This window comes from Corvus brachyrhynchos, unplaced genomic scaffold (genome assembly GCF_000691975.1).
Source record: "Corvus brachyrhynchos isolate BGI_N302 unplaced genomic scaffold, ASM69197v1 scaffold114, whole genome shotgun sequence".
NCBI classification, from domain to species: domain Eukaryota; kingdom Metazoa; phylum Chordata; class Aves; order Passeriformes; family Corvidae; genus Corvus; species Corvus brachyrhynchos.
The window spans coordinates 4,481,029-4,490,432 of record NW_008238337.1 but is presented as its reverse complement, the minus strand read 5'-3'; the positions used below and the strand labels follow the sequence as shown (position 1 = coordinate 4,490,432).

Sequence of the window (9,404 nt, the reverse complement as noted above, 5' to 3'; positions counted from 1 at the left end):
CCATCCTCCCCCCAGCCACCGCCCGGCTGCCCTTGGCCTTGGGGACAGCCCTGTCCCACCCCGGCGTGGGATGGGCAGATGGCAGCGAGGAACCAGCTCGCTGGGCGAGGTCACATCTCATTAATAAAGGCTAATTAAGAGGAAATCATCAAAGAGAGGGGCTGGAGTTGTCTGAATAACCCACGCAGGTGCTGCTGGTAATTAACTCAGGGGTGTGACAGTTCCTGTGGCACCAGGGGGTCCCTGGGAGCATCCCCGTCCCCATCCCCTGTCCTGTGGCCACCGAGTGTCCCCTCGTGCCCTCTGTGGCACCAACAACCTTTGCTGCAGGAACAGCTGGGCCTTCCTTGGGCTTGGAAAATATAGATCCCACCGTTAATAATACATACATTTATTAAAATTAAACCACCGGCAGATATTACATCCAGCGGCACTGAATTATGGATAGACCTCAGCCCAACCTTTGTTTTTAATTAAAAAGCCCCTTTCAGTAATTCCATTAAAGCAGCAGCTTATGTTTTCCTCCTCTTCCCCGCTTTCAAGCGCGATCCGGCAGCGTTCGGGTTGCGCTGATGAAACGGCTTTGAAGTTTCATGAATTGCTGATGTAATTGAATAAAAATAATATTAAGGGGAGAGAAGGGGCGGAGGGAGAGAGAGAGAGACTTTTCTCTAAACCTAAATCCTAATGAAATCACCTTAGTACGCCGAGCGGAGTGACAGCGAGCCACTGGATTTGTGCATATTCCCGTAATCCTAAACCCATTAGGCAGGAGGCTCCGTGGGAACCACATGTTGCGGATTACACCTGGGAAAAAGGCTCCTGCAAAACCTTGAACCTTCCCTTAATTGCCGGGGGGAGGCGCAGACACCCCCCCCGAGGGCGGGAGGTGCAGCTCAGACCCCCCTTGCCAGCAGCTCTTTAGTGCTTTTTTAGGGGATTAAGGTGGAGAGCTCTCCAGTTGTTTCGCTGTGTAGTGTCATTAATGGAATTTTTGCCATCCCTCAGCTGCTTGGGGAGGAGCGGCTGCCCCTGGGATGCCCGGCTGGAGGGGATGTTTGGGGTGAGCTCTGGTGGCTGCTGGTGCCTCCAGAGCCCAGGTGGCTGTGGCAGGAAAGGGGACCACGATCTCTGGGATTGGGAGGAGAAAGAAGGTGTCCATGGGAGAGCAACCTGGTCCAGTGGAAGGTGTCCCTGTCCATGGCACGGGGTTGGAACGAGGTGATCCTTAAGGTCCCTTCCAACCCAAACCATTCCAGGATTCCGCGATCCTACGACAAACTCGCCTTTCCCTTCTTCTCTCTCTCCTAATTCCTTCCTTCCCAATTTAAGCTCCTCTCCAGGATAATGCAATAAAGACATGAAGCACCTAATTTTCGGTGGGGGACAACAGACGCGACGGTGTATTTACCCAGTCAAACCATTATGAAATCCTACAATTAAGGCTTCAATCAGATAAATGCAATTACATAATACGATCTTATACGATATAATTAAAAACATCTGCAATCAAACCGAAGCCGATGGTACAGTAATCCTTAATCAGAAATTACCCAGCTCCAGCGGAGAGGTTCCATCCCCGAATCCGGCGGGACACGGTGGCGGCGGCGCCATCCCCCACTGAGGCAGGATGATGGTGGCCATGGGTGGCCACAGGGAGCTGGAGGGACCTCTGGGCCAGCCCGTCTGGTCCCTGCCTTGCCATGCCCCCAAATCCATGCCCACCTCCCGTGGGACACCGGCTTTTGGGCACTGTGGCACACAGAGGTTGTGTCACACACAAGGAAGGTGTCCCCAGCCCTGCCGGGCTCTCAGGCTGGCAGTCCCTGCCTGCAAAGCGACCAGGATTGGACATCAACATCCACTTTCGGTTGCAGCAGCCATGCCAGCCCCTCATCCCGGTGCTGGGCCGGGCTGAGCCGTGCCGAGCTGTGCCAGCTGTGGCTCCAGGGCGTTGTGCCCAGCCCTGGCGCGTCCCCGCGGCTGCCGGCTGGCACCAAATGAAGACAAATGGGCTGGGTGACACATCAGCATCCATTAACGGCAGCACCGTGTCGGGATCGCTGGGGACGTGCCAGCACCGGCAGCAGGACCGGCAGCACTGGGTCTAGCACCCCACCCGGGAGCCCAGGGGGTCAGCGGGGTCAGCCTTGGGCTTCCACACCCCCAGCTCGGCTCTGCCCAGAGCCCACCCGGAGCTGTTGGGGAGGGAAGGAGCTGGATGCGATCCAGCCCTGGCAGCACGGCCCCCTCACATCCCCATCGCTCTGAGCCCCTCACCCCTGCAGCCCCAGCTCCTGCTCTCACACCTGCCTGTCACAGGGCCTTTTTGGGGGTGCACACATGAACCCCCCCTTGCCGGTGCCGACTCATCTCTCAGGTGGCTCAGGCATCCCAGGACGTGGCATTGCCAGCACTGGAAGGGATATCCAGCCCATGCGGTGCCTGTGCCGCAGTTCTCCAGGGGGGGATCAGGAGCAGCCTCGGGACGAGGCGGGAGCACCGACCCTGCCAACCTTTTCCACCCCCTGACCTTTCCCCAGGCCCTCTCGGAAATGCCACGGAGCTCCTCGCCCGGCCAGACGAAATGTCAGGGAAGGTGGATGGAATATTTCCAGCCGCTGCGCCGGCTGCTGCGGGGGGTTTTCCCCAGCGCTTCGAGCGGCTCCAGAGGGAGCACGGGCTGCGCTCCAGCCTGCCCCCATCCTTGTCCCCATCCTCATCCCTGTGCCACCCCGGCGCAGGGCCAAGCCGCGCTCGGCTGGCTGCGAGCGTTTAAGCAGAATTGAGTGTATGTTCAGGCACTTTCAAACACAAGTAATCTTCATCTGGGAGACGGGAAGTGAAATATGTTATTGCCGGGCGCAGTAAATTACCCGTGCCAGCCCCAGCGGATAAAACATCGCCGTCGCCGGCCGGCGCAGTCACTCACCCGCGCTGGGCCACCACCGTCCTATCAATTACAAAATAAATGGCTGCTGGTCAGCCCGGACACGGGGCCGGGGCTTGTGTGGCCACCGTGGCACCGGGACCTGCCCCAGCACCAGGCAGCACCCGGTGCTGGCGGATGGATTCCTCCTGTAAAGCACCAGAAGGACAGCGGGAGCTGGGGATGGCCCGGCACTTCCAGCAGCTCGTTGTGCCGGCTGGTTCAGCTCCCGCTCCCCGGGAGTGGGCCCAGAGGGGTGTCCTTGTCATCGTGGTGATGCTGCTTCGTCAGGGCTAACGAGCTGCCGCCGCGGCGGAAGCGCCCGGGGAAGGCGAGAGGCGAGCGCGCAGCTCCCGCTCCTTTATTTTCCTGGGAAAGACCTTCGGAAAGCCAAGCCTGAGCCTCTAAAATAAATAAAATAAATTCCTGCAACTTTAACAATCATTGTGTTGGATTTGGGAGATGTTATTCCTTGTGACAGACAAGGGCAATTATCTGCTATCCGCCAGCAGTTTTAGCCTAATTTCATTACTGCTGTGCAATTCTTCCCGAGCCGCCAGTCTATCACTGTCTCCCAGAAAGGATTAGCCGGCACTTTCTTCATCTTCAAATGAATTTTAGCTGTCATGCCCTTGATGAATAGAAGAGGGAGGACGGTGAACCCACGCCAGTGAGCGTGGCAGCCTGGCTGTGCCGGCACCAGGACTGTGCTGGAGCATCACCGGAGCTGCCGGGATGTGCCCTGGGATTTCCTGCCATGCAGGATGAATCGGCCACGGGGTTTTCTTGGAGAGCACACTGGAAGCGGGCAGGGCTCGAGCTGGTGCCCAGCATCCAGGAAGGATTAAAATGACAGGATCTGTAATACAAGGAAATAATGAACACGCCATCCTTCCCCCTCGCCAGGAGATGCTTATCTGTCAGCCCGGGCCACTGAGGGATAGAGAAAAGCAATTTCAACTTCAGAGCTGAAACTGCAGATGCTGCTGCAGGGAGAGCGTCCAGGAGACGGTGTCCCGGGAGGATCCACCATGGTCACAGAGCTGACGGAAGAACTGAGGCTTCATTTTCCTGGCCAAGCTGGAATAAGGCACAGGGAGCCCAGCTCAACGTGTGCCAGAGCATCTTGTCCCCATGGCCTCAAGTTGTGCCAGGGGAGGGTCAGGTTGGACATCAGGAGGAATTTCCTCATGGAAAGGGTGATCAGGCATGGGAAGGGGCTGCTCAGGGAGGTTTGGAGTCCCCATCCCTGGAGGTGTCCAAGGAAGGACTGGACGTGGCACTCAGTGCTCCAGGCTGGGTGGGAAAGTGGGGATTGGGCACAGCTTGGACTCGATGGTATTGGAGGTCTTTCCCAACCTGAATGATCCTGGGATTCTGTGAAGTAACAGGGGAAACACTCGAGCCCACCAGCAAGGAGAGCCCAGCTGCCCTCGGGACACCCAGAGGGGTGCAGGCCCATCCCGGGTTCCCCCAGGATGTGGGACGTCACCTTGCGTAAAAGGAAGCTCAGGAGCCGGGGGCTGGCGCCGGCCCAGGGGCTCCGTTATTTTTGTAAACGTTCATTGCCACCCGGCACAGCATCCTGGCAGAATATTTTAGCACCTTTAATGCAATTTCCTACTCCCTCTGAAATACCATTTTAATAGAACCCAGCCACACCGTGTACCTGCTCCCTAATAAACCTCTGCGACTTTAATGAACTAAATAGCAAATTACTTTTTTATTCAAGAATGAAATTTCATCATATTCATAATTCATATTTTATTTCAGACATCTGCTGCTGATTACATTACATTTAACTAAAATTAGATGATGCTCAGAATGTAATTAAGCCCCTGCCAAATTCTCTGGCCCACCAATACCAGCCTCGCTCAGCGGGGGCCGCTTGGAACCTAATATGTAATTAGGAGCTATTTTCTAGCTGTTTTTAAAGTCTGAAAATTAGCTGCCTTTATTAATCACACAGACAAATATAAAGCAGAGCCAACGCTTGCTGAAATTTCTAAAAAGGATTTTTTTTTAATTATACACCACATAGCGCTGAGACTCATTTTGAATGTTGATTTGTTGTGCACTGACATTTTGACAACTAGTTCTCAATTTGTCTGTCGTAGTTAGGCAACAACAAAGCAGACGGTAATACTTAACTTTCAAAACCTTCAGCGTGCTGGGAGGGGAGAGGGATGGGGGGGGACGGGCTCCCCACGAGCCCTGGGAATGGGAGAGCCCCGAAATCCCTGGGGATGGGAGGCAGAGGGGGCAGAGAGCCCTTCTGCAGAGGGAGGTGCCAGATGCACAAATCGCCCTTTGAAATGGCTCGGGGGGGGGTCCCGACTCGCCCTGGGGGACTCCCACACCCCCCAAACCCTTTGGGCATATCCGAGGACACGGCGCTGGCCCCGCAGGTGTCCCCAGTGCCACCCCCTGTCCCCAGGAGGGACCCCGGGAGCAGCGGGAGCCCCGAGGGGTGTGAGCAGCCCCCCAGCCCCGCGTGGCTGCGCGCTGACATTTCCTCTCTCTCCCTGACCCTGTTCCTGCTCTCTCCGTGATCTCCAATAATGTCACTGCCTCCTCTGCATCTACTCAGCGGAGCAGAAAGAAGGCACTGCTGACACGGAGCGCAAACAAACAATAATACCATCTGTGCCTGCCAGGGCCGGCCGGGGAGCGCCGGGGTCCCGGCTCAGGGGAGGACGTGCCGGGGAGGGCAGGAGCCCTCCGGGGCACTGGGACATTCCCCAGGGATGGGGGGAGACACCCCGGCAGCGATGCTGCCCCGGGCACCGGCTGCGAAGGAAAAGGAAGATTTTAAAAGGTATTTTTATATAAAGTGTTTTCCTTTTCGCTGTCACTAAGCAGCGGTGACCCCCAGCTCTCACCGGACCTCCACGTTCCGCAATTCCTCAGTCAGTCCCTCCTTTAGGCTGGAGCACAGCCTCCCCTCCCCGTCCCTGTGCTGGCTATTAGAGGCAAAGCCAGGCTCGTTAGTCTTTCTGCAAAGCTCGTAATGTGAAAAATGAAGCTCAAGAAAAATTAGCCAAATTACCAGGCTAATCCTTCAGCAGCAATCGCTGCCCTGCTGCACATCCGTCCCGCGGGGGGCCTGGGAGAGGAGGGGACAATCCATGGGGAGAACACGCTCCACAGGCTTCAGTTTTGTTCCCAAAGCAGCAAAGCACGGGAGAGACAGGGCTGTGCCTCATTCTGCCCCACTCCGTGTCCCCGTGGAGCATCAGTCCCACGGCAGCAGCTGCCCGGGCTGAGGAGGGGCAGCGATGGGGGCCCTGTGTCCCAGGGCTCAGGAAGTCACAGCAGGAGGTTGTCACTTGGTGTAAGTGAAAGGTGTGGAAGGTGGGGTCAGGAACATCCCAGCCATCCCTCGGGTTATCCCGCTGGGTGTAGCAATGCCCCTGCGAAGCCTTTGATGGAGCTGCTGAAGGAAGCGTTTGGAAAGGAGGGAATGGGCACTCCCGTGCTCACAGATGGACGTGGAATCTGTGCTCACTTCCAACAGACTGGGACTGGCTCCAGCTGCTGACTTCAGCAGTTCTCAGCCCTGTGGCACAGGGAAGGCAGATCCCAGCACTGCCCTGGCCCAGGGCCCTTCCTATAGACCCCAGTCTGGGTCACCCTCCTGCCACCACCCTCCCTGCCCCGGGAATGTCAGCACTTTCAGTCTGGCACGGAGCAGAGCAGGATGAGCGCTGCTGGAGGAAACCTGCAGAGGTGTCTGGTTCAGGTTGGACACCAGGAGGAATTTCCTCATGGAAAGGGTGGTCAGGCATGGGAAGGGGCTGCCCAGGGAGGTCTGGAGTCCCCATCCCTGCAGGTGTCCAAGGAAGGACTGGATGTGGCACTCAGTGCTCTGGGCTGGGTGACAGGTGGGGATTGGGCACAGCTTGGACTCGATGACCTTGGAGAGCTTTCCCAACCTGAATGATCCTGGGATTCTGTGAATTTCCCCTCAGTTCTGGCCCCCAGCCCTCAGAGCCAACGAGGCTCAGCCCCAGACACGTTATTTTGAAGGGAAGTTCCCTGTGCTGGATCTGGCATCTCTTTGTGCCAACATCACAAAGTAGACACATGTAAGTGGTTAAAGTCAACACACTCCCAGATCCTCACATTGATTACACTGTATTAGAAAATGGTAAATTATTTATCAGCCTTTCTGACTTGTGATTAGTGTAAAGCCGCTCTCAGCTGCAAATTGGAATTGTAATTAGACATGTAGAAAGGCAGCATCTGAGACCTGCTTTCCTGAAGCAGTGTAAGGTGCTTTTTTCCTTTTGTATCCAGCATAATTATCAAAGAACACTTTGCACATAAAAAAAAAGTGGATTTATTAAAACCAGAGACAGTTTTACATGGGATCAGGGGAACTAAAGCTGGTCACCATGATGCTGGGAGTTTAGAGCTAGAACATCTCAGCTTCTCCCACTTGATTTTTTTTAGCCCTGGGCTGGAAGGGGAAGGCAAGTTCCCCACCTCTGCCAATTCATTACTCAGCTTTGAGTGAAGTGATTCTTGAACACAGCTACACTTAAAAACCCACTTAAAAAACCCACCCCAGACAAACAGAGCGATGATAAAACCCCTTTGGCAGGTACTGCAGTGACCACAGTCCCTCAGAGTCAGCTCATGACTCCCAGAGATTCTGACCTCAGCCACTTCCCTTTCACTCTGTGGCAAAGCTCATTAAAATTTCAGGAGTAAAAAATGCATTTACATTTGTGTAATAAGTCTAAATGCATTTAGGTTTTAGAGTTTGTCAACTGCAACTTACGGTGAGCTTTTGAGGACGTGGTTTGGGTTTCTTTCCCCTACTTAATTACACCAAAGTAAACCCAACACCAGGCAGGGTCAGGGACGTGCTGGTTCAAGACTGAAGTGTGAGAGAACAGCTTTTACAAGGAGGAATTTTAAGCCTGCCCTTAGCCTGGAGCTGCCTTCCTTGCAGGTGCTGTTTGAGCCAGACCTTGAGCATGTGAGTAAAAACCAGAGTCTGACTACAGAACTCTGCTTATCAGCCCAGGCAGAGATTATGGAAAAGAGTGAAAGCCAGTAATTTCACCAGAATTGTGCTTTATCTTGCATTTTAATTACCCAACACTTAATTGGTAGCAGGGAAGAGCTGTATTAAAGGTTTGCTCTTCATTGGGAATTGTAGGCCAGAAGAAACAGAGACCTGAGCATCAAGCCCTGAGCTGCCAAAGATGCTCTTCACCCAAAAATGTCAAAGCACCGTGCAGATCCACCTTGCCAGCCCCCACGGGACACCAGGGATGAGGGAATGGACACCACATGCATCTGAAGCAGCAAAGTGTCATTATCCACCCTGGAATCCAGCCAAGCCCCTCTCCTCCTGCCCCTTGGGATTAGCACAGCAGTTGAGGAAGGAAATTGAAACCAGGATTTTGAGAGCCTTGGTCTAACACCACTGGCTGGGTGCTCCCAGGTCCCCATGGCAGCCCCAAATCCCAGTGACACCAGCCCCCAAACTGGCTCCATAACCACGTCTGGAGGCCCTCAGCCACACAGGAGAGGGGAAAGAAGTTTCCAGGCATCTGGGCACACAAAGCTCTGAGGACATGGTGCCAAGGGCTCAGTCCTGCCAGAGGCAGCAGCTCAGCTCTGGGTGAGCGCGTGCAGCACTTGGGCACTCAGAGAGGAGCAGGAGTGCAGGGTCACCCCGGGGGCCCCGATCTTGGTCTCCCAGCATTCAAATCCACAGGCACACAAGTCTTGCTTGGCTGCTTCCACGGCCAGAGGGGAGGTGTCTGCCAAGAGCAAGGCAAGAGCAGCCAGCGAGTCAGCTCGGCCACTGCAGGGAGAGGGAAAGGGCCATGGCTCCTCCAAACACAGCCCCTGGCACCGGGCCAGCGCCCTCAGGGGCTGACACACATAAATGAACACTCTGAATCGGCTCTGGATGACACACTGCAACCCACAGTGCCAGGCAGTGCTGGGACATATCCCACCCATCCCTCCAGAGCCAGACCTGGGCTGGCAGTGATTCCTCTGCTCCCAAACCTGACCCCCCAGGGCTGTGAGGAAGACAAGGATGCCCAAGGGGCTGTTACTGACCTGGTGGCAGCAGGGTGATGCCACAGCCACCCCCGCCAGCCCCGGTCAGTTTGCTGTGCAGGCTGTGGGACGCTGTCACCTGGCACAGCCTGTCCAGGGAGGGGTGGCCCACTCCGAGCACGTTTAAGTGGTGTTGGTTTATGTCAAAGAATTCCTAAAAGCAACCACAAAGAGAGGAGATGAGCACACATCACGATAGAGGCTCTTTACAGCAGTGGCAGCCCTGCTTTCCCACCCTTCACAACCACCTCATCTCTGCAGAAATTTGGCCACCAGCACCAGGAGCAAGGTCAGGCCAGAGTCTGAGCTCTGGGCTGCTCATGTGCCCCAGTCCCCCCTCACGACTTGCAGAGTGACAGGGGTACCACAGCTCCTGCACCTCCCAAGA

General features: G+C 55.4%; 2 protein-coding genes across 2 annotated transcripts in view; one reads left to right on the top strand and one right to left on the bottom strand.

Moving 5' to 3' along the window:
- The window catches only part of MMAB (methylmalonic aciduria (cobalamin deficiency) cblB type), a 66,640-nt gene that overhangs the window by 42,547 nt on the left and 14,689 nt on the right, over window positions 1-9,404 (top strand). Inside the window, exons 2-3 of the mRNA XM_017734723.1 lie at window positions 769-889; window positions 4,978-4,981. Of these exons, the coding sequence (XP_017590212.1) occupies window positions 769-889; window positions 4,978-4,981 (125 nt within the window). The remainder of the gene's footprint in view (window positions 1-768; window positions 890-4,977; window positions 4,982-9,404) is intronic.
- The window catches only part of MVK (mevalonate kinase), an 11,307-nt gene continuing 9,150 nt past the window's right edge, over window positions 7,248-9,404 (bottom strand). The window contains exons 8-9 of the mRNA XM_017734696.1: window positions 9,017-9,170; window positions 7,248-8,709 (exon numbers count right to left, since the gene is read on the bottom strand). Of these exons, the coding sequence (XP_017590185.1) occupies window positions 8,558-8,709; window positions 9,017-9,170 (306 nt within the window). The 3' untranslated portion in view covers window positions 7,248-8,557. The remainder of the gene's footprint in view (window positions 8,710-9,016; window positions 9,171-9,404) is intronic.